This window comes from Aulonocara stuartgranti (assembly GCF_965226115.1).
Source record: "Aulonocara stuartgranti genome assembly, chromosome: 1".
Taxonomy (NCBI): Eukaryota; Metazoa; Chordata; class Actinopteri; order Cichliformes; family Cichlidae; genus Aulonocara; species Aulonocara stuartgranti.
In genome coordinates, this window is record NC_138939.1 from 34,038,729 (window position 1) to 34,063,086 (window position 24,358).

General features: G+C 38.9%; 3 protein-coding genes across 3 annotated transcripts; 1 reads left to right on the plus strand and 2 right to left on the minus strand.

The window, feature by feature from the left end:
* Positions 1–992: 992 nt before the first annotated feature.
* LOC309708034 (uncharacterized protein) lies at positions 993–3,976 on the minus strand. The gene is made up of 2 exons (XM_082535759.1): positions 1,111–3,976; positions 993–1,031 (listed from the first exon to the last, which is right to left on the minus strand). Exon 1 carries the CDS (start codon positions 2,399–2,401, stop codon positions 1,607–1,609), a length of 795 nt encoding a protein of 264 aa, XP_082391885.1. The 5' UTR covers positions 2,402–3,976; the 3' UTR covers positions 993–1,031; positions 1,111–1,606.
* A 139-nt stretch (positions 3,977–4,115) lies between these two features.
* LOC309707979 (uncharacterized protein) lies at positions 4,116–6,489 on the plus strand. Its single transcript, XM_082535641.1, has 2 exons — positions 4,116–5,106; positions 5,592–6,489. Exons 1-2 carry the CDS (start codon positions 4,288–4,290, stop codon positions 5,925–5,927), a joined length of 1,155 nt encoding a protein of 384 aa, XP_082391767.1. The 5' UTR covers positions 4,116–4,287; the 3' UTR covers positions 5,928–6,489.
* Positions 6,490–6,507: 18 nt separating this feature from the next.
* Positions 6,508–24,131, minus strand: LOC309707953 (uncharacterized protein). Its single transcript, XM_082535570.1, has 3 exons — positions 24,117–24,131; positions 9,663–9,738; positions 6,508–9,539 (listed from the first exon to the last, which is right to left on the minus strand). The coding sequence occupies exons 2-3, from the start codon at positions 9,735–9,737 to the stop codon at positions 8,094–8,096; spliced, it is 1,521 nt and encodes a 506-aa protein (XP_082391696.1). The 5' UTR covers position 9,738; positions 24,117–24,131; the 3' UTR covers positions 6,508–8,093.
* Between the last annotated feature and the right edge of the window lie 227 nt (positions 24,132–24,358).

Genomic DNA, 24,358 nt, shown 5'->3' on the forward strand with positions numbered 1-24,358 from the left:
TACTGGGCCTAAGAGTTCATCTATAGCTCTCATAGTGCTTTTGGGCAGGTGCTCCACTCACCATTTATCACCAGTTACTGTACTGTTGGTTGAGCCACTATGTTCTATGGTGCTGTCGTGAGAACATTATCAAAAGTGCACTTCACCATTTTAAATTTTCCTATCAGTCAGATAAGTCCTTACCGTGTTTTCATCACAGTCAACCACAGTATTACATCATCAACACCATCATCATAGTTTATTTTATATAGCACTTTAAAAACACACAAGGGTGACCAAAGTGCTGAACAATAGAAACATAATAGATACCATAAGAATAACGGGGATGAGTCTGCCTACAGGAGGGAGGTTGAACGTCTGGTGTCTTGGTGCAGCCACAACAACCTGGTGCTGAATGCCCAGAAGACAGTGGAGATTATTGTGGACTTCAGGAAGCACACAGCCCCACTCCCCCCCATCATCCTGACTGACACCCCCATCACCTCTGTGGACTCATTCCGCTTCCTGGGTACCACCATCACCCAGGACCTGAAGTGGGAGCCCACCATCACCTCCGTCATCAAGAAAGCCCAGCAGAGGATGTACTTCCTGAGGCAGCTGAAGAAATTCAACCTGCCAACACGGACAATGATGCAATTCTACACTGCAATCATCGAGTCCATCCTCACCTCCTCCATCACCGTGTGGTACGCTGGAGCCACTATCAGGGACAAACAGAGACTGCAGCGTGTTGTGCGCTCTGCTGAGAAGGTGATTGGCTGCAGACTCCCATCCCTGCAGGACCTGTACACCTCCAGGACTCTGCGGCGTGCAGCCCGGATCTCAGCTGACCCTTCTCACCCTGGACACAGTCTGTTTGACCTGCTCCCCTCAGGCAGGAGGCTCCGGTCCATTCGCACCAGAACCTCTCGCCACAAGAACAGTTTCTTCCCCTCTGCTGTGGGACACATGAACAATAACCACATGACTGTCCCCGCCACTAACACATGACTGTGTCACTGCATCATTTCATGTCTGGCACTGATCACCACCTGCACTCATGTATATATCTTTCTACGTAGCACTCATAATTCTTACTCTCATGTATATATGTCTGGCACTGATCACCACCTGCACTCATGTATATATCTTTCTACGTAGCACTCATAATTCTTATTCTCATGTACATATCTCATGTATATCTCATGCACATATCTTTCTTTCTACATAGCACTTTAATTCTTATTGTCTGCACTGAAGCACCGCAGCAAATTCCTAATGTTGTAAACCTCAACATCTGGCAATAAACCCATTCTGATTCTGATTCTGATAAGATAAGATAACCTTTATTAGTCCCACACATGGGAAATTTGTTTTGTCACAGCAGGAGTGGACAGTGCAAAAGTTATGAGGCAAAAATTAGAATACAATAAGAATAAATACAGTACACAACTGTACAGAATAGAATAAAATAAAATACTATATACAGTAGAATAAAATAAATATACAATAAGATAAAAATAGAATACAAATACAAATACTATATACAACTGAGTAAAAATACAACGATGACAGAAAGGATTATTGCACTTAGTATTATTGCATATGTATGGATGTGTGTGCTTGATCAGTTAAAGTCTTTATTATGGAGTCTGACAGCAGTGGGGAGGAAAGACCTGCGAAATCTCTCCGTCCCACACCGTGGGTGCCGCAGTCTCCCACTGAAGGAGCTGCTCAGTGCTGTCACAGTCTGCTGCATGGGGTGGGAGATGTTGTCCATCAGGGATGACAGCTTAGCCGCCGTTCTCCTGTCACTCACCACCTCCACTGGGTCCAGAGGGCATCCTAGAACAGAGCTGGCCCTTCGGATCACCCTGTTCAGTCTCTTCCTGTCCCCAGTAGAGATGCTGCCGCCCCAGCAGACCACGCCATAAAAGATAGCAGAAGCCACAACAGAGTCATAGAAGGTCTTCAGGAGTGGGCCCTCCACTCCAAACGACCTGAGTCTCCGCAGCAGGTACAGCCTGCTCTGCCCTTTCCTGTAGAGGGCGTCTGAGTTATGAGTCCAGTCCAGTCTATTGTTCAGATGAACACCAAGGTACCTGTAGCTGTCTACAGCCTCAATGTCCATACCTTGGATGTTCAGTGGTTGCAGTGGAGAATGCTTGTGCCTGCGGAAGTCTACCACCAGTTCCTTGGTTTTACTGGCGTTGATCTGGAGGTAGTTCAGCTGGCACCAGTCCACAAAGTCTTGGGTCAGACCTCTGTACTCCTTGTCGTCCCCATCAGTGATGAGGCCGACTATTGCAGAGTCATCAGAGAACTTCTGCAGGAAGCACTGGGTGGAATTGTGGGAGAAGTCTGCAGTGTAGATGGTGTGTAGTGTAGTGTAGAATAATAAATCCGATAAAATAATAAACATTGCGAAAACAATAAAATATAGGTAAATACAAGTCAGTTAACCACTGAGTCAAAAGCCAGTGAATGAAAATGCGTTTTCAATCTGGATTTAAAAACCAGCACTGATGTCGATTGCCTAATGTGAAGAGGAAGATTACTCCAAAGCTTAGGAGCCACGATAGAGAACGCTCTGTCTCCTCTCAGTTTCAGCCATGATTTGGGGACTGAGAGCAACGGCTGCTCAACTGACCGGAGCGAACGAGTGGGGACATAGGGCTTCAGCAAATCAAACAAATATGCAGGTGCCAGACCATTTAAAGATTTAAAAACCAATAAAGAACTTTAAAATGAATCCTAAATTCAATTGGAAGCCAGTGCAGAGAGGCCAATCCAAGCGTGAGGTTATAAAAGCATGGATAACAGTCTCCAAGTCACGCCTTGAAAGAAAAGATTTAACCTTCGACAGACACCTGAGTTGATAGAATGACGATTTCACCACCCCATTCACGTGGCCATCAAAGGTAAGAGCAGAGTCGATCTTTAACCCAAGATTGGTAATCGAGCTCTTCAGGTGAGGGGTCAGGGCAGCAAGGTCAACATCAGGGATATCAGAGGAACGATTCGGGCCAAACAGAATTGCTTCCGTTTTACATTAATTAAAATTTAAAAAGTTTTGAGCCATCCATGACTTAACATCACTAAGACAATCAAGCAGGAGTCCAATTGGGGAGCTATCAGAATGACTGAAAGGAAAAGCTGGCAATCATCAGCATATAGATGAAATGAAACTTTGTGTTTACGAAAGATCGCACCCAGTGGCCCAAGAATAGATCCCTGTGGTACACCCCATGGCAGAGGGGCCACAGAGGACGATGACGAGCCCAACTTAACACAGAAGCTGCTGTTTGAGAGATACAGTATGATTTCATCCACAGGAGTGCCAAGCCAGAAATGCCCACACTGTCATGATCCTGGGTCATTTTGACCTAGCGTTTGTGTTGTCCCTGCCAGAGGCCCGCGCGCCTGCTGATTCTGTTTTGTCCCTGCCAGAGGCCCGCCCGCCTACTGGTTCTGCTCTGTGTTTTCCAGAGGCCCACGTGCCTGCTGGTTCGGCTTTGTGTTTGCCAGAGGACTCCGTGCCTGCTGGTTCAGCCCTGTGTGTGAAAACCGGGATGAGCGACATCATTCGGAGAACCACACGGGTTAGCAGTTAACACAAGCTTCTCTAGTTCAGGTAGAACAATTGGTTGGAAAGCAATAAGCAAATTTAAACAGGGAACATGCACAGCCAGGCCAACAGAAGATAAAGTGGAGGGTCTCAAACTGGCAACCTTATCCACAAAGAAATTAAGAAACTTATTACACATAACCTCAGAAGATTGCAAAAGAACATGATCCTCTGCATTCAGTACAGAATTAATGGTATTATACAAAACACGAGGGTTATGTGAATTAACAGCAATAAGTTGTGAAAAATAGGAGTTTTTGGCGGTCTTTACTGCCCTCTGATAAGCTTTCCAGCTTATCTTAAGAGCTTCCAGAGAAACGTACAGCCTGTCCTTTTTCCATCGTCTTTCACATCTCCTACATATGGAAGCCCGTTTCCGCCACTAAAAAAAAAAAAAAGGATACTTAACTCGAAATTTCGAGTTATCTTTCTCGAAATTTCGACTTATTTTCTCGAAATTTCAACTTAGCAACTCGAAATTTCGACTTAGCAACTCGAAATTTCGACTTAATAACTCGAAATTATGAGAAAAATAACTCGAAATTTTGAGTTATTTTCTCATAATTTCGAGTTAGCTCTGCCAATCAGTAATCTATGTGAATGACGTCATTTCCGTGTTACCCGGAAGCTGAAGCCCTCAGCTACAAATGCTACAGAAATGCTAATTATAGATACGGATCATGAATTCACAAATTGCTGAGTATTTTAAGCGTGGCTTCACAAATGAGGAGATTCTTGCGTTATTAGCTGAATCACATGGCATTACTATCAGCCTCCGTACACTTGAAAGGATTTTACACAACAACCGACTTTGGCGCAGAAAGAACAAAACAGAGGTGGGAGAGGTGGCAGCTTTTATACAAGCACAATTGGCAACCTCAGGACAGTGTCATGGGTATCGTTGGATGCACCAGAAGTGTTGGATGAATGGCATTGTTACTGACAGAGAAACCATTCGTCTTCTGCTCCGTTTATTCGATGGAGAAGGTGTGGATTTGAGGTCACGTAGACGACTGCGGAGGCGAGTGTATCATAGCAGAGGCCCCAACTATGTGTGGCATATCGACGGCTACGATAAACTGAAGCCATTTGGGATTGCAATCAGTGGATGCATTGACGGATTTTCAAGGAGTATAATATGGCTAGACGCTTACAAGACAAATAATGACCCGAGAGTAATTGCTGGCTACTTCATGGATGCCGTGATTCAACAAGGTGGTTGCCCTGATCGAGTGAGATTAGATCTAGGAACAGAAAACGTCCATGTGGCTCACATGCAACGATTTTTGCACTTTACAGACAATGAACCAGAAAGAGAGCACGTCATATTTGGAGCAAGTACAGGAAATCAACGCATTGAAAGATGGTGGCTAATCTTACGAAGCCAGTGTATCCAGTACTGGATTGAACTATTTGACAAACTAAGAGAGGATGGCCACTTCTCAGACTCTTTCTTGGACAAATCATTGGTCCAGTTCTGTTTTCTTCACATTATACAGGTGAGTTTACATAGGTGATTGTGTAAACGACATGTATTGTAACTGTTTAATTTGTAACAACTCACACGGCCTTTGTATATTATAGAAACATCAGATATATTAAAGTACACGTGAAACGTAGTGCTTTTTTTTTTTTTTTTTAAACTGTTTTGTTAAAAAAAAAATTCCACATATATATCAAGGAACACAATTATACATTATAACACATTGATTATTTATGTGTTTAGGCCTCTCTCTGTACTCGGTTAGCATTTTTGGTGGGTCAAAACTAAGTAAATAAGTATCTGTCTGTTCATGATGTGTGTGTGTGTGTATAGGTATGTGTGTGTATATATACGGATATATATCATTAATGTAGCTCAAAGCTAAATTAATGGTGTGTAAGCTAAGAAAATCAATGTAGAAGTTAGTTGTGCTTTTGTACATTAACATTTTCATATTGTATGCCTGAAAATGTTTCTTTTGTTCATTTTGTTTTCATCTAGGAAGAATTAAATGAAGTTGCTTTGGCCTGGAATGACCACAGAATGCGCCCAGTCCACAACTCCCGAAGTCCTCATGGCCGACCATCTTTTATGTATGCCCTCCCAGACATTTATGGCGCGAGGGACTGTCTCAAACATGTCAATATGGACAAAGTTGAAGCCTGCCTTGAAGAATGCGTGTTCAAAGACTTTCCATGTGAAGAGGATGTCTTTCATCTCTGTGTAGAACTCATGTCAGAACATAACCTGGACTTCTCAGATGATGTGTTTCATACAGTGGATCTGTATGTAAAGCTAAGGCAGTTGATGCTTACTGAGTTGGAGCTTTTGCCTTAAATGTTAGACATCGTTATGCATTTTTAATTCTGTATTTTCATATTTAAATTGTAAACTTTTATGAGTTATTAATTTTTGGATGGTTGTCGTTTTTGGGGCACACATACATGGGTTTTGAGGGCCTGAAAATGTATTTCACGAACAGGGCCAATTGAAAAAGGCTATAAAAATTGTATTTAATTTTTGGAGGGTTGTTTTTTTTTTGGATGGTTTATTTCAATTAACAAACCAATTTTTTGTTTTAAAAGCCTTATTATTAAAACATATGTAAACATAATGTCTGTTAGACCTGCTATTTGGAGGATATGCAGCGCATGTCACCTTGGAATTATGATTTCAACTTTTTGTAAATATGCTTTTTCATCTTTCTTTTTATTTGAGTAATTATTGATGTTTTGAAATATCTGGTTATGTAGCAGTAAAAAAAATTTTCACTGTCATTTTTTTCACTGCTGAGACTTTTTATATATACTGACTGTTTTCCTGATTATGGGCAGTATAATTATATATTTTTTAGCATATGGATAACCTAACTGAGTGAGATTTATGGACCTTTTTTTTTTTCGGATTGCGCCTCAGAATAATAAAAACCCAGAAATTACCAAAATTAAAGATGTAATTTGTCTCATTGAACACTTTATTATAAAACACAGATCTTTTGCCATCATCTTGTCTTAAAACAAAATAACTGTACTGTATTTACAGTAACACAAAAAACCTTAAAGTATTCTTATAAAAAGCTAATTGCAAGCACAAGACTTGGAAAAAGTACGATAATACACTCAACAAAAATATGCAATATGTTTTGCAAAAGTTCAATTATTATTAAAAATACAAAAAGAATGGGACAATAAAAAGAGATTGAGGATAATATGGCAAGATCTGATAACAATATCCTACAATTAAAGAATAAGAACGTGTGGTCTAAAACCACTATGAAGCAAATACATTAGGCTCAAACATGAAAACAGAAATATAGGAAAATATCTTTTAAATAACTACCCCATCGGCTATGTAGTTTTGAAAAAGGGGGCTATGATACACAGGGGTTTTTTTCCATTACAAAAATCAGGAAAAGCCAACCAAAAATCAACCTTCAGCTAAGCAATTGCTGATTTCACAGAAATCCAAAATAAAAGCATATAGGTGTGCCTTATGGCCATTCAATTTAGCAAAAGTCACCATAACCCAGATGGCTAAACAGAACTGTACAAACATAACTGTAATAAAATACAATGATAAAGTAAAACCTGACTTGTAAACTGTAAAATGTGTGCACGATGATAAAACATGTAGGAGATATTGCATATATCTCCTACATGTACTATACACTACATATTGCAGGGGTCTCAATCTCTAATTTTCTGGTGAACCACTACAATACATGTCATCTTTTGACATTACATTAATAAAATTTGACAAATTAAAATTAACCTAATGCATTTTTTAAAGTTGATTTTGGATTCAAATAATAGAAAAAATGAATAAAAGGTGGAAAAACTGCTTTCATTGTTCACATGCACACATGCTGACTGAGGAAATGGGAATGCTTATAAATGGTCTCCAGACTGCCACTCTGAGACCTCTGCAGAAATGCATTTCACAAGTGTTTAGAAAAATATTGCCTCAGTTGTAATAGGAAAACACAGAAACACAAAGAAGTACCTCAAATTGCATTACAGTGGTATTTCACCAAATACTTTTTCTTGGAACTCAGTTTTTAAACACCTGAAACCTTTGCTGTGACATTCACATGGGAACACTTTAGTCTTAGTTCACAACTCAAATATAATCTGTTGTAAAACAACAATGGCTTTTAAGCCATTGTCCGTGAATCAAACCTTTAGATAATGTCCATAACCCACACATTTGATTCCAACACACTGTTCATCTCCGATCTGAAGTCAGGATAGCTGTCATAATTTATCGACAGCTCCAGTACACACCCACATGTGTGTGCCACAGGTCGTCTCTGGAAACCTTTCAGTTCGTTAAACCCAATGATGATGTTCTTTCCCAGATGTAAATCTGAACCTGTGCAAAACCTGAGGAACAAACACAAATGTTCCTTCTCAGCATTCTTCACATATGTAGTTAGATATTTCTGAATCAGCTTCTGGTGAGCCGTCATTGTTTCAGGGAAAGTGAGACACTTGAGAACTTTTCTCACAGTTGGTTGGAGGGTTTCATAAACTGAAGATAGATCACAAAGGCTTTCCCATGCAGTGCTGAGTGTTTTTGCCCACTGTTCAATAACATAGGCAGGCTCTTGGACAAGTGTTTTGTGTGCAAGCTCCAATAGGACTTCAGTGGCATTGCCTCTAACACTGTACGCTCAGAGTCAGGCATGAACTTAAGGAAATTCTCCACAATATCACTCTTTACATATCCAAAGGCAGCTTGTTCCAGAATGGCAGGTGCAATTTTCACAGGCAGATATTTCTCTCTAACCCATCCAAATGCAATGATTCTGCCCACACTCTCCCACTCCGGTTGCCCAAGATCATGCCTTAAGAAGGGCACTTTGTAAACGTTTCCAGTGGTGCACTGGTCATAGAATTCTTTCCAGAATTCTGAAAGACAGTCTCTCACAACTCCCCCATCGTCATGGGCCATTTCAGGTGTTCCATCAGGCAGTAAGACCTGGATTTTGATGTCGACATCTTCAAGGTCCTTATCACTAAAATGTGAAATGAGCTCTGACATTACCTGCCCTCTGTGGACCACCACTACTCTCCTCACTCTCTCACTGGATGGACCAGGTTGTGGAGAAAAAATCAGGGTGTCATCCAAATTTATTGGCTCACTGTCAGAAAAGGGGCCAACAAAAATAATGTCACTGCTGTGAGAAGTGTTAGCGCTTAGAGACTGCGTGGAAGATTGTGGAAGGTTATCGTTTGGAGTGTCTTCAATGTATGTCACATCATGGCTGATTGTTTCAAATGGAGCAGATGTTTGGACTGTAGTGACAGTAAAAGAAGAGGTTTGGTTTTGAGGACTCGCTTCAATTTCTGAAGATGGATGCAAACCTGGGTTGGAGCTCTGAAGGCTGTCATTTTGTTTTTTCTTTGTGGTGAGGTAGAACCTGAGGATATTAAGTTTTGTGACATGATAAAGTTCTCCTACTGTCAATGCATCATCGACTATCATCTCTTGATAATCCTTCAGATCACAGTCAAAATCTGTTAAGGGCCCCTGAATGTTTCCTCCATCTGGAAAGAACAGGCCTGTTGCAACCTGTAATATGTCCCTTTTCTTGGCATCCTTGCAGATGTCTATTTTTCTTGTTCCTCCTCCTCGTCTAGCTCTAACCTGCTTGAAAACCTCAGTGTCTTCATCATAATGCATCCATCCTATTTCTATTTTTCTATTTCTCTTCAGAGCATTTCTTTTATGGGTTGTTTGGGAATGTTCTTCTTGCCGTGTGCTACTGCCATCCTCTTCAGATAATTTTCTTTTGGACAGTTTGGATTTCAGCCGTTCAAAAAGCGCTGACTTGCGGCTGCTGCCCCTCCGTCTGCAAAATCCAAATACTGCTAGACGATCACCGTATGATGGCAAATAAGTCTTCAGCTCCTCATCTGTCATTAGACTTATGACACTGGCATCAATCTAAAGATGGAAAAATAATTTAATTTATTGAAACAACCAGCCTTGAAAATACAATTCTATTTTTAACTTAAGAACAATGAGGAAAAGTTGCATTTCAACCAGTATCTTGTTGGAATTAAGTACCTTCTCATTCTCCAAGGTCTGTATAATTTCCTCAGAGACTTCTCTTTGTTTCAAGAATTCAGTCAAGTCTCCCATGCTGTAAGGAAGGATGTAAATTAAAATTACAAAATTAAAATAAAGCCACCATATTATCGTCAAAGTATCTGTGCCTACCTACATTATGAGCTCTGACTATGGTGGAGAAGTGGGAACTGCATTTTTAAGTGTCCATTTGCACTGTAACTACAATCAGCATCACAATACAGTCAATCCCACATTTTCTCAGTTGTCTGGTTACAGTTTTATTGGTTTTGTTCCTTATTTATATAGTTGTCAGTCATATTCCCTGTTTTGGGTGATTTGTGATTTTGTTTTATACAGTGCTGTATACTTATTACGCATGCTTTCAGCAAAACGTCTGTTTCATCAGACGTAACAGGTGTCATTAGCGTGTAACAGAAACCTTATAGGTACCTTTGGTTAACCCTGACGTTGCATTCTATTCAACTTTGTATGTAACAATCGCTGTCACACTGTTTTTATATACCTTTTATCCAGTTATCATTTGTAGGAAGGCATTCAAAACTGAAGAACCTGGCGCCATTTGTTGTTAATACAGCAGCTCACGACACGATCCAGTTTTGAGTGCGCACCCCTTTGCGCCATATCCTTCCGGGTAACAAGGAAATGACATCAGCCACGTAGATTTCTTATTGGCAGCGCTAACTCGAAATTTCGAGTTATTTTCTCAAAATTTCGAGTTAATAACTCGAAATTTCGAGTTAATAAGTCCGAATTTTGAGAAAATAACTCGAAATTTCGAGAAAGATAACTCGAAATTTCGAGTTATGGATCTTTTTTTTTTTTTTTAGTGGCGGAAACGGGCTTCCATACCTACATTCTCTTTTAATGGCTCAAGTAAAATCGGCTAGCCAAGGACTGGCCTTGGGTTTACACTGCCTTAGAGGTGCAACAACATCAAGGGCAGATTTACAAACAGAGTCCAGATGAGATAGTAATCCATCTACGGAGGACAACTCAGAGGGACTGGACACAAGTTGTTCAAATAGTGTTGAAAAATGCTCAGCAGTATCTGAGCCGAAGGCACGATAGCATCGCGTAGGTGCAGCCCGTTTAACAACAGGACTAAGAGGAACAACGTCAAATAAAATGGGCATATGGTCAGAGAATACAGCATCCTCCACATGTAAGTTACAGACAGATAACCCATATGATAACACCAAATCCAATGTGTGACCACGTTCTTGAGTGGCACATTTAACAGATTGAACAAGAATAAAAGAGTTCACCAGGTCCATGAATTCTTTAGCCAGGGGCTTCCCTGGGCAACAGACATGTATATTAAAATCACCGAGTAGCATCATCGTCAGCAAACTATTTGTTACTAGTAAGGGCGCTGTAGAAAAGGAAATTGCATCTTTGCAAAGCTTATCAGCCTGACACATGCATAATTGCTCTAAAATCTCAGGGAAGACAGCAGAATTGACTTTGAACACAGTTGACAACCACAGACAACCAAATGCTATTAACACCAGACATAGCACCTCAAATCACTATAGACTGTGGAAACGTCACACTAGACTTTTAACGCCTTGGATCTAAATGTCGAAGCTTTTCAGTCAGGTCAGGCAAAAAAGAAAAGAAAAGGAAGGAAACAAAAATAAAAAGTGATGAATATTCCAGAGGCAGGAAGCAAAAATGCATCAAACAAGAGACATGCATTAGAAGCAAGAAAAAGAAGTGGAAAAAGGAAATGAAGATCTCTGCTCAAGCAAAGCCAAAACAGGCAGTTTGAAACATGACTATGGCCCATATGTGCAGTGGCACTGATCAATTTTCAGCAAGAGAAAAGACACCAATTAGATTCTCATGTTTCCATCCAAGCCTGAAAATGTATCAGCAGATCTCATAAATGAAATAAAGTCCTAGAATGGGATTCAGAGGATTATCCATACTGATTTCACAGTAAAAAGTGTTGCCATGCACACAGCATTTTCAAATACATATACAAGACAATACTGATTATGTCAGTAATTAAATATTTAATTTAACGAACATATGAGAAAGACTGCCTGTAATTAATTTTAAATAACATGCTCCCCCTTCCTCGGGTGGCAAATTCTCAGCTGCCCTCCAGTTTTTTTGTAAAATTTAATCTTGTTCAAAATATGACGTTGATGAAATTGCTTCCCCATCTTACATCATTATAGCTCGTGTAGCTAGAATAATATACAAGCATATCAGATGCTCTCTCTTGCCTGAAGATGAACATTAGTCCCAGTTGGAGGAGTTGGAGCGTCTCCTTTCTGAGATGCTCCCCCCTGGCCTCCTGCTATTGTCAAGCTGGGTTTGCAGTGCCACTGGTGGGCTGAACACAGCTAAACACAGTGCTGGGAGGCCACAGCAACAACCCACTCCATAACAACTGGCAGAAGAACACAATGCAGGAGACAGCTATTATTGTAGTGAAGGCCAAGAAACCACAAACCACATTCTAGTGTGTGAGCCATATCACTAAAAATGCTCAAATGGAAAGCTAGGATATATACTAATCTTAAAATAGAACAAATTTTTGAGATCATATACATTATGCATGAAAAGTAAAACTGTAAAGACTCCAAAAACAAGTGTTTTAGTAACATGGCAGGCATGCCTCAAGAGCTTTGATAATAAACCTGCAACTAAAATCCTTGCCTGGACAAGCATATTCATTTTCTTTCAATTACCCAAACTTTATAAACAAAATAAATGTAAAATGACAATACCTTTGGTGTTAATTTGAAACAGAAAAAGCTCACATTACCTTGAATTAACATTTAACCCGAGTCATAACCTTTTCCTAACTTTAACAAAAGTGTCTCAACATGGTTCTGCAGTCAGTGTCCTGCACGTTGTACTGTATGTCCACCCGCTATCCCAACCACTGCTACTCAGTGCTATAGATAAATGTAAGATTTCCCGCTGTTGCCTCTGTAAAATACTTTTAAAAGCACGTAGTACAGTATAGTAAGTACAAGTTCTGCAAAATTAGTACTGGAAATAAGTATAAGTATTGGAAATGCACAGTGCTTACAAAAAGCAACTATTAAAACTGACATATTTGAACAAGGAGAAAAAACATATCAAATCCATTCTAACCTGAATGAACCAACAACAGTTCAATCATCTCAAATTCTTTGGAGTTTTATTCGCACCACACCTACTTTTTTGGCCAGACACTCCAAGTCTGAATGATTGGGCCAGACATCTGACAGTGATGAAGAAGAGAAATCATTAGTTTTTATGAACCAGTCTCTTTCTGGCAAAGCATAAAGCACATTGCTTGGCTTATGTTTTGAGATTTTCTTCACTTTCAAGGGAGAGACAACATTCACAGATGCAGTGACCATGTCGGGCTGCATGAAAGCGCTTTCAGAAAACTCACCTTAGACTTCAACTAAAATTTTATACAATCGCAACAAATGCTGTCGGGCTTTTGTTGTTAATTAATGAACTTTATGTTAACAATAGCTATGAGGATCGGTGCTTACAGCCATGAAATAATTGTAAGCCACAAATAGTTATTGTTTATTGTTATTGCAAAATAGGGTATATTTCTGGTACTTTGTCATCACTTAGTGTTCATAATTCATGCTCTGACATTTAAAGTTTGTCATAACCAGGCTTCACAGGATGGGAGGGAAAATCTACTGCTGTACTGATGCTGTAGGCACAGATGTCCATTCATCTGGCCTTTCGTTTGTCCTACTGAAACTCCCTGTCATTGGATCACAGCCCGAGTCATTTGTTACTGTAGTGTTTGCTGTGTGAAACCATGAAGCGTGACAGCCCATCTGGACTGAGCACAAATCAAAGAGCCCATAATACAGTAGACAGATGTTGTCCTCTGTTTGCCCATGCGCCTTTCTATGCTGATGTAGACAAATATTTGATTCCATTCACATATTCAGACTATGACAGGGACATATTTTGTTCTCAGACAAGGTTAAAATTGTTAATGTAATTGGCAAATTTTACACACTAGACTCAGAGCCAATAATGTTGATTATATTTCTATCTCAGTTATAATAGAGTCAAATTAAATTTAGGTATAATCCAAAATCTATAGTGGAAAAATAACACAAAACAAGTGGCACTGGAAGTCCCATTCTATTCATTAAATACAGCTAAGCAGTCAAAGCACAATTTTGTATTCGTGTTTTGATAACTACTTTTAGAAGTCGTCCTTCTCAAATTATTCAATCTGCAGAAACAAATCAGGAAGCTTTATTTAACTGTTTTTTATTTCATTTCAAGAGTTTGTGAATGAATTTAAAGACCAGGGCAAACCTGCCTCAATTCTGATACACACACATTCTGACTGATTCCTGTGCATTCCTGCAGTATATTAAAACAGCTGTTGTTTACTATGCAAATTAAAAATACCGTGCAATCTTTGTGTTAAAAAGAAATAAATTGTCTGCATTTCAGACAAACAAAGGAATAGTGGAGATTACATGTTCAAAAGATCTGTCATTTCAAATCACCTGGTTCTTTTATATAGCAGTTCTACTCTATCTGAGCACTCAAAGCACATTATATACTGTAACTCGCCTCATACAGGCATTCACACTCATTTACACAAGCACTTTTCACATGCGTTTTCTTTTTCAGTGCTTTCTGGCTAACATTCACACAGATTCATAATTCGATGGATACATTGGAGAGCAACCTGGGGTTAGTATATTGCCCAAGGATATTTGGCATGCAGACTGGAGCAGCCATATATATCGAACCACCAACCTTCCGATTAGCAGATGACCTGTTCATTCTCCTGAGCTAAGGTGAGTAAGTAAAGTAATTTCCTGAAAGGATTTTGAAAATGATGAGAAACAGTTTAAAAATATATGTGCCATTTATCAGTGAAGGGGTTGCAGTTGAAATATGGACTATCATATTCACAATTTTACAAGTCCAAGACTCTTTATTAAGGAGAAGTTAAAGAGCATGCACTGACTTATTCAATATCTGTGGTAGAACTATGAATCAGCCAGTGTCAAAAATCCAATTAAAACTACGTATATATAAAATTTTGGTAAGGGCCACAAGATAAATGTGCAAGGTAGAGAAATACTGGAAGAAGAATTGTGCATACATCTGAGTAATTATCACTGGTACGCAACAGGCAACCACACAGAACTGCAGTTTTTCTCAGAAAGTACTGTCATTCAGAGATAAACTAGGCAAGGCAAGGCAAGTTTATTTGTATAGCACAATTCAACAACAAGGTGATTCAAAGTGCTTTACAGAGACATTAGAAACAAAAACAAATAAAAAGCATGATTTAAAATTGATTAAAACAAGCAAACAAACTAACTAACTAATTAACAAACAAACAAAACAGTATATAAAATCAAAACAGATAAAATCAGTAGTTAAAATGCAAGTTTTGAAATTTAAGCTTAAAAGTGTGGATTTGGTGCTTTATTCAAATGCAGCTGAGAATAGGTGAGTCTTCAACCTGGATTTAAATAAACTGAGTGTTTCAGCTGATCTGAGGCTTTCTGGGAGTTTGTTCCAGATATAAGGAGCATAAAAGCTGAATGCAGCTTCTCCATGTCTGGTTCTGACTCTGGGAACTGATAAAAAACCGGATCCAGATGATCTGAGGGATCTGGAAGGTTCATACTGGGTCAGGAGGTCACTAGGGATGGGTATCGAAAACCGGTTCTTGTTGAGAACCGGTTCCCACTGTTTCAATTCCTTGGAATCGTTTGCCACTTTTAAAAACGATTCCCTTATCGATTCCAGTCGCCCCGAATGACGTCATCACGTTGAGTAGCGTCTTTTACCCAGTAGGAAACACGGCGCCTGAGCGGCACAAACGCTCAAAAGTTTGGTTACACTTTATGAGAAAGGATGACAACAGGGCAACGTGCAATACTTGCAAAGTAGAGATTTCATCAAAGGGAGGAAACACTACGAATATGCAAAAGCATTTGCTCAAAAAACACGCGATTGCTTTCAACGAATGTCGTGTTTTTGATCCGCCCCGGACTAGCGAAGCTCAACCCAGCAGCAGCGGTAGCGTTTCCACGTCCTCTCCCGTTAATACTGCAGGTAACTAATCAATTAGCATTGCATATTATGTTAGCGCGATTTACCTTATTACAAAACCTGCTATTACTGTGCGTTGCATTTAGATAACCATGATGAGAGAGACAGAGTCTGGCTGGCTCAGATGCTGGCAGTTCTCGCTGCAGTCTACCGGTAGCGTCTCCTTTCAGGCCAGGATAGACGAATGTCACCCAGCAGTGTCTAAGTTTGTGGTCAAAGGCTTCCACCCATTTGCCACAGCAGATGCCCCCGATTTCACTTTGGTAAGTGAATGTGTTTAATTGTAGGCAGGGACATTACTGGATATTCTTGTGTAGTTGCTACAGAATAATTTATGTTAAACTTTGTTATTGCTACAGGAGAATATTTATTTTATTATTTTACATATACATTTTTTTTCCTGGGGACCCTGTGACACCCCATTGAAGAGCCGTAGGCTGTGGATCTCTTAAGATCTCACTGTTGGGTTTGTAAGGCCATGTTACTCTTCTCTTTGAACAAGATAGAATATCTTGTTCAAAGAGAAGATATAAAACACAGTTCTAAGCTAATCGACTTTAGTGTTCTCCTTTTTAAAAAAAAAGAATCGATAAGAGAATCGATAAGGAATCGAATCGTTAAACAGAATCGAAAATGGAATCGGAATCGTTAAAATCTTATCAATACCCATCCCTAGAGGTCACTGATGTATTTTGGTCCTAAACCATTCAGAGCTTTATAGACCAGCATCAGAACTTTAAAGTCTATCCTCTGACGGACAGGCAGCCAGTGTAAAGACCTGAAACTAAATGAACATATTATAGTTTATGACACTAATTTTAAGAGAGACATCTGAATGTGAATGCTTTAGCCACAGTTCCATCTGAAGACATTTAGAGATATATATTCATAATACTTAGAAAATTGAATATTAAGAATCCGAATTAAAACCGTTTTACTTTTGATGACATGAAACCTGCCACAAAGATCATTTTTAAGCTCTGGCACTGTCTCTCAATACATAATATCAATAACATCTCTTCACGTAACCAGAGAATCTCTGTGCTTCAGGCTATTGGTAGCCGTCCTTCAGATGACAGCTGTCGCTGCTTAAAACACAGGCTGCAGCTTAAAACACAGGTTGCAAAAGTAGATCCCTGAGCATCCCTTTGAGGTCAAGCATAATTAGTAGTATACTTTTCTATACACAAAAAGAAGATTATATAACTATGAAATAATCACACCAAAAACTGAATTTAATGGGGTAGGAAGGTTAAGAGTTTCAACATTTTAGTACAAGAGTTTATACTGAAAGGTGTCCTTTGCCAGCTAACATAGGGCCAGAGGTGGAGTACATCCTGGACAGGGTTGCCAGTGCCACATCTACACCAACAGCCAATTTAGAATCATTAGTCCGTTCCTCTCTCACTTTTTGGGCTGTGAAAGAAAACCACAGCAGGCACACCAACATGCAAACTCCACATGGAAAGATCCCAAGTTTCAAACCTGTAACCTTCTTGCTGTAAGGCAGAATGTAGAGACACTGTACCATAAGGCTGCCATGAGTTTAAATCAAAGGTTTGCTGAGTGTTATCCACACCTCCTATAAAAACGCAAGGTTTGGAGCAACAGTGATAATTCCTCTTGATATAGTTCTGTGATGAGTACCCTCAATCACTTCTTATACAAGGGAAATGACATTTGATTTCTCTTGGACATTGTTGCTGCAAAGTACCGGCCCATAACTTGTGCGTGCTAACTCTAAAGAAAAGTGCATGCACATTTAAGTAAAACTCTATGTTCAGAGGGATTTGGATATTGGATGTGCTTGCCTTCTAGCCTTGGGCCACATTGCGGAAAAATGAAGGTTTCACTGCTTTAACCATAAAGTCAACAGCTATTCACTGTAGCTTCAATCATGTGATTTCATGCAAATAGTTATATATTGTTATCTTTCTCAAATCATCTAACCATTATGATAAACAGGAAAATAATGTAGTATCTCAAACTAAATGGCAAATCAATCTGTTAATTGTTTCTTTCTCCACTGAAGCATTAGTTTCATAGTTGCATTATTTTTTCATAGCAGCAACATGAAAGATTGCAATGAAGTGCAATGAAGAAGCCTAATAACAAAACGCAAAAGCAAAAAACAATTTTGTCTTCAACTGATTTTCTACCATGAAGCTAATGGTGTAGAGCAGAAAGTGAAATAATGACTGTGTCTGGGCTAATTAGTTTCCTACACGCCTTCCTAACAGTTATTCAGCTCATCTGTCAGTGAATCCACTCACTGACTGCTGTAGAGACACAAAAACAGACATACACACAAGGCCTGCACTATGCATCTGTTTATATGCTTATGTGCCTTTTCTCCCCTTGGGTTATTACAGAATAGTTTTTGGACACTGCATATAAACACATCTGTAATTTGCAAAAACACGATAAAAACTACTTGATTATGTTCAGAATTTTACAATTGCAGATTGTGAGATAACTTGCCCCAAGTGGCTGAAGAAGGGCAGGAGACAGTTACTGTCCAGTGTAGCAGGGGATTTATTTCATAATCATTGTGACCAAAAATATTTACAAAAATCAAAAAAACTCCAAAGTTAAGTTGGTACAAATAAACATAATTGAACTTGAACCAACCAAATTTAATGTCAAGTGCACTCAGCTATACTGACCAGACCTTTGCAATCTCTGATGCAACAACAGGCTGAACGTGATGCTAAACTGGAGGAGGAGCACAAGCTCCAGGAAGATAGATGGAAGCAAATCCGGGATCAGTTTATCAGTTTCCCCAACTTCAACAGCAGGTGCAGCAGGAGAACCGTGAGCGTCAGTTACTGGAAGTTCAAGCATCTACATCTGCTTCCCCAAGAGGACCTACTCCAGAGCTACCTCACACAGATTATTTGCAATTGTTTTGTTTTTTTCTTTTAAAAATATATATTCTTTGAAATATTCATTTCTTTTTGTTCTCCAGTTAAAACCGTCTCTAGTGGAGAACACGATCCTTGCATCAGCACATAAAATGGTTTCAGTTGTTCTTGAAACACATTGTCAAAGTACCGCTAGAAATTAGTGGTGTGCAATACTGCATATTTTGGTATCGAGCCGATACCAAGCAAATACAGGCCAGTATCGCCGATACTGATACCGATATTTTTCAATAAATAAGGTGGATGCGTCATTGAATTGCTAAATTTCAATAAATTTTCCTTAATTAATTTTAAGTTTCCTTTTATTATTAAATAGTTAAAACCCAGGACATAATTAGGACAAAGTTTGTAATTAAATAGAAAATCCTTTATTACCAATTTTTTTTAGAAAACCAAAACACGCAAACCAAAACAAATTAAACAGAAACTATAAAACAAAAATTACAATTAAAATTCTCAACAACAAAAACAACAACTGGTGAAAATATAAATAATATGTAAACAACTTAACAAGCGTCTAATACTGGGCATACACACTATGCGATTTTTGGCTCATTTTGAGACGATTTTTCAGTCGTGCGACCGTTTTGGGGATCGGCCCAAGTTTCACCTTCATCGTGTGTCGTGCATTGTGTAGTATACATGGGGTAACGAGAAGCGATTAACACCTCACGACCAGCTCCCGATCATCAATCCCTTGGCCATAAGAAAATCAAACCTGTTTGAAATCCTGTCGGCCGTCGTGAGGGTGTCACTGAAGCCTTTCACACTGCGCACGCGCAAACACAGAAACTAAAGTGAAAAGACAGAGCAGCATGGCAGTGCAGCATGTGATCTGGACACAAGCAATGGAGGCACAACTTGTAGAACTTTGGCAAGCCTTGCAAAGTTTGAGTCTTTTCCATGTGGCCTCACAAAATTATCATGACCACAACAACTGTGAAAATAATTGGATGGACATTGCTGCTCAATCACAGCTGCCTGATCAATGCTTTTCATTAGCAATTTAGCAAAGTTGATGGTGGCGGTGTGAGTGAAAGACAGAGAGGGAGAGAAAGGGAGAGCGAGCGACAGATTTTCCGTTATAAACTTCATGTTATGGACGCACAGTGTGAGCACTCAGGTCGCATCAGAGCATCGGGCCGTATAGTGTGAGACCCTGCATCGTGATCTGCGAACTTCTAACCCCTGCGAATCAATCGTGCAGTTTGAGCAGAAGCTGAATAATGCGACTGAAAAAAATCGTGTATGCCCAGCTTAAGTCATGTCACTTGACGGTACAACATCTAAACACAAGAGGGGGGAAGCAAAGTGTGCCTGCTCTGCGCTGAGCATTGCAAACAAGAGTGGAACTTAAAGTAAAGAATCGATCTCACCAGGCTAGTATCGATCCAATACCAATGTCCACTTGGTGTCGATACAATCGATATTTGGATCAATCTGCCCACCATGGTGTAAACAGGTCAACTTCAAAACTGCAATTTTATGATGAAGGTATAATTCCTTCACAAATTGCTGGGATAAATGTGGAAAATGAAATTTGTCTGTTAGACACAAATATAAATTTCATAAACAGGCAGTTTAAAAGGGGATATAGCTATAATAAAACTATCGGTCCTGTCCATGCTTACTTGTAAAAGAAAAAGCTGGTTTGTCTTGACAGGTAACATATTTAAAAAAATAACTTATTGCATCAATGTAATTTTCACATTTATGATAATGATGTTGGAGTAATTACTGAAAAAACAATGTATTACACATTACTTGTGACTTTTTTTTAAAGTAATGCATTACGTTAAATAATTGCTCCCTGGAGATATATTACTTTTGTGTTACTCTCTAGCATGGCTTTAAAAGCACTGTCACATTATTATATGTTAACAATATAAACCATAGGCTACAGTCTAAAAGTTTTTATTTTGGGTATACACAAGGGTATAACTATCAATAACCAGTGGCAGACATTTCATTTTGTACAAATCCATTCTTCCAAGTCTGTGTTTTTCCATCTAACCCGAGGTAGTTTTCTGTTTTTTTGTTCTGGATGGACTAGCGCTTTACTATTGTGTTCCTGTTTTGTGCAGTAAAAATAGAAGTAATGTTTATATCTCCAGTTCTGCTTTTCCCCCTCCCTGCACACCACCTGAAATCACCTGATTGTAGTGTAGATGAACAGGCAGAAAAAGTTGTTTATTGATTATTATTATTTTCTTTCTATATGCCCATCTTGTGGAAAACTGAAGAACCTCTGTAATGCAAGTAACAACCTAAGTGTACCCGTAATGAGATTAGTGAATTAAATACAGCAATGTGTTACATTACTGTGTTACTAAAAAATGTGATGTGATTAACATGTTAATCCCATGTGTGTTGCACCCAATGATGATGATGACTTATAGCTGAAACCCTTTTATTTGTTGCAGAACAAGAAAAAAGAAGATTATTTATCAATTATTTCCAACATGGTGTTTGTTTCCATAAGCTGGTGCTTAAACCAAGCAAGCTGATTTATTGTTTGATTTTCGAGTGTAGCATGGTGCAACTTTTTAAGGTCCACTTGAACCCTAGACAGAAAGGTCACTGCCAATCAATATAAAGTTCTTCTGAGTGATTATCCTTTGATGAAACAATACCATCCTGATTGGAGTGCTCTATTTCAGGCTGACAATATCCCCAGTGAATAGTTTTATGACAAATAATGTCTGGCTTTGCAATCATTAGATCTCGACCCAGTTGAACATGGGAGACATGTTTGACAGCTGTTTCCACTCCCACCACATAGAGACCGTCTCTTGAAAGTGTGTGTGTGGGGTTTTTTTTTTCTAATACAGTGCTCAAACTTGGAGAATCAATGCAAACTGAAGCTGCTTTTCTGTTGTGTGGCCATATATAATAACAGGATGCTAAAATGTTTCTCCAAATATTGTCAGCTTCAGTGTTTTGTCAATATCTAATGACAAACATTAAAGAATATTTCAAATTTGATTTTCCACTATAGTGTATTTTCATTTTTGACCTGTAGCAGTAATAAGAGTTTAAATTATTATGTGCTTCATTCTTTCACTTCCCACAGGAAGCTAAAGACAGTTGATGGAATCCCACCGTTAACTCATTTCCTACCAACTGTTCAGACCATCGTGTATTAATTAACTATTGTTTACTTCCAAACACAAGCACTCACTAGATTTCTGCCAAGGCTTTTCAAGTACTGGCAAAAATGCCATATCCAGAGAGGCAACACTCTTGTTTTGCCAAGGCAATTTATTTTTGAAAGACTCATTCCAGGATAACATTGTTAATTTCCCAAGCATATTTTTACTAAACACCCCAGGCTTGCTGTACTACTAAATCATCATTCCATTGGAAAGAGTGCATCAATTTACAAGATATAACCTGTAATTCATTTGGCCAGTCAAAGTTTTAGTAACTAATGCTAATTTAATGTCTATATTCCTTTATGACTAACACAGCTTAGATTAAAAGGGATGTACTATCATACCCATTTTTTAATAAAGAGAAAAGTTCACATAACTACTTTTAGCAATGAGAGGAACAAACTACAGTTGTGTGAAAAAGTGTTTGCCTATTTTTTTTTATGTTTTTCACACTTAAATGTTAAAGACAATCAAAAAATAGGTAGTAAATAGAAGTAAAGTTAACACAAAATGGAGTTTCTAAAGGAAGGTGGTTATTATTAAGGGGGAAAAAATCCAAACCTACATGGGCCTTTGTGAAAAAGTGATTGCCCCCATAAACCTAATAATTGGTTGGGCCACCCCAGGGGCTCTAGACTAACTTTTTGCCACGGTTGCACTGGTGTGCCTAACGTTTTTTTCTTAGCTAAACATCGCTTAACACCGCAGCTTTACATCTTCTTTTTTTTTATTGTTTTCCATATAGACAATATTGATATTGTAAATGATTAACTAACAATCTTGTCAACACAAAGACCATAAGGCGCTCCGGATTATAAGGCGCATTAAGCGAAACCAAACAGCCAGATAAGTCAAACTTTACTAAACTCATTCTTCTTGCTTCCTCCACTTCCGTACCATTGATTCATTAGTGTTGAATTATCTCGCAGCTGCTCTATTCCCATGTTCGACTGCATCACTGATAGAGTTTGAAATCCCCTCCGTAAGCATGTCTCTTAACAGGTGCCATTCTGGGGTGCTTATATACACACAATGCGATAATATTATGTTGAAGCACGATACGTGAGGCTCCTGACTATAGTGCGACCTAGGATTGTTTTTTGGCGGAACATTGGCACATTGGTGGAATGTCCCTACATCATTTCCCCTTTCTGCGCGTCTGTGCAGAGACACGTATGACAAACAAATCGATCGAACAGCAGCAGCACGGAGTCGGTGCTGCAGCACTTCAGCAGCGCGTCCAGCTACTCTAAGCAGCACCTTCATGATTGGTTTAGGCCACTATATGGGCATAATGTTTTCTGCTGTTGGCCACACAGAGGCTTTCAGAGTTGCAGAGACTTTTTTTTTTTTTACTTGAGTGGCTGGTTGCACCTAGGATTTTTTCTAGTTGCACCATTGATAAATTTGGTAGCATTTGCGACCAAATTGGTCGCACTCTAGAGTAGTGATAGGATTTCCGGCTCTTTTGGCTCCGAACTGGCTCTTCAGGTTGTTTTGTTGCTTTAATTAATTTATTATTAACAATAACATAAAATTATGCACAAAAGGAATTACTAATGTAAAAAAAAGTGGTTTTATTTATATATGTTTATATATAAATATATGTGGTGGCCCCTAGAGGCAAAGCACATACAAACTCCAAAAAGCACGTACAAATTCCAAAGCACATTTCTAGCTTTAACTGAACTTCCAAAACAGAGCTACCTAGATCACTTAAATTACACAATTGAAAGCATATGTGTATGGTTTGTGTATTTATACACAAGCACTCATATATATTCAAATAATTTAAAAAAAAATGTTCATTTACCTGTTACTACCACAAACCAAATCTAGTCGTTCGTACGTCCTGGCTTGTGTAGCCACTAGGAAACAAAAGCTCAACACTGCGCCTAGCATCCTGGAGCACTTCTGTGTTTTGTGTTTTGTACGTGTTTTGGAGTTTTTACGTGCTTCTGAGTTTTTACGTGTTTTGGAGTTTGTATGTGCTTTGTCTGTAGGGGCCACCGTAAAAAATGTAATGAATAAATCATATAATACAAAAATCAACTATTCACATTTCAACTTTTAACTATTTAAAATTTTCAGCTTTTTCGTTTTAAACAAATTTAAAATGAAACAACACAAGACACTGCAAACCACAACACAATTAAATATAAATTACAATATGAAAACGAAAACAACATGCATATTCTCTGTCATATGGGCTTGCATGAATAAACTTTCTGAATCCTTTATCATCCGCAACTGAAAATAGTTGTGGATGATTACTATACCTTTCTAATGTGAAGTTGTTGTCCCTGGCTCTTTCTCTCAGAGTTGCCAGCTCCTCAGTAAGGAAAATCGCTATTGGCTGTCCTAAAAGTCGCTAGAAGTCGCCAAATGACATCATCGCCTAATTTGCATAATTGGTCATGCTAATGTAATTGTAACCTATATTGTTGGAGAGAGAAATAACATCGTGGAAGACACATAAAGTGAGTCAAAAACGTCCTAAATGCAGTTAGAATTTATTTAG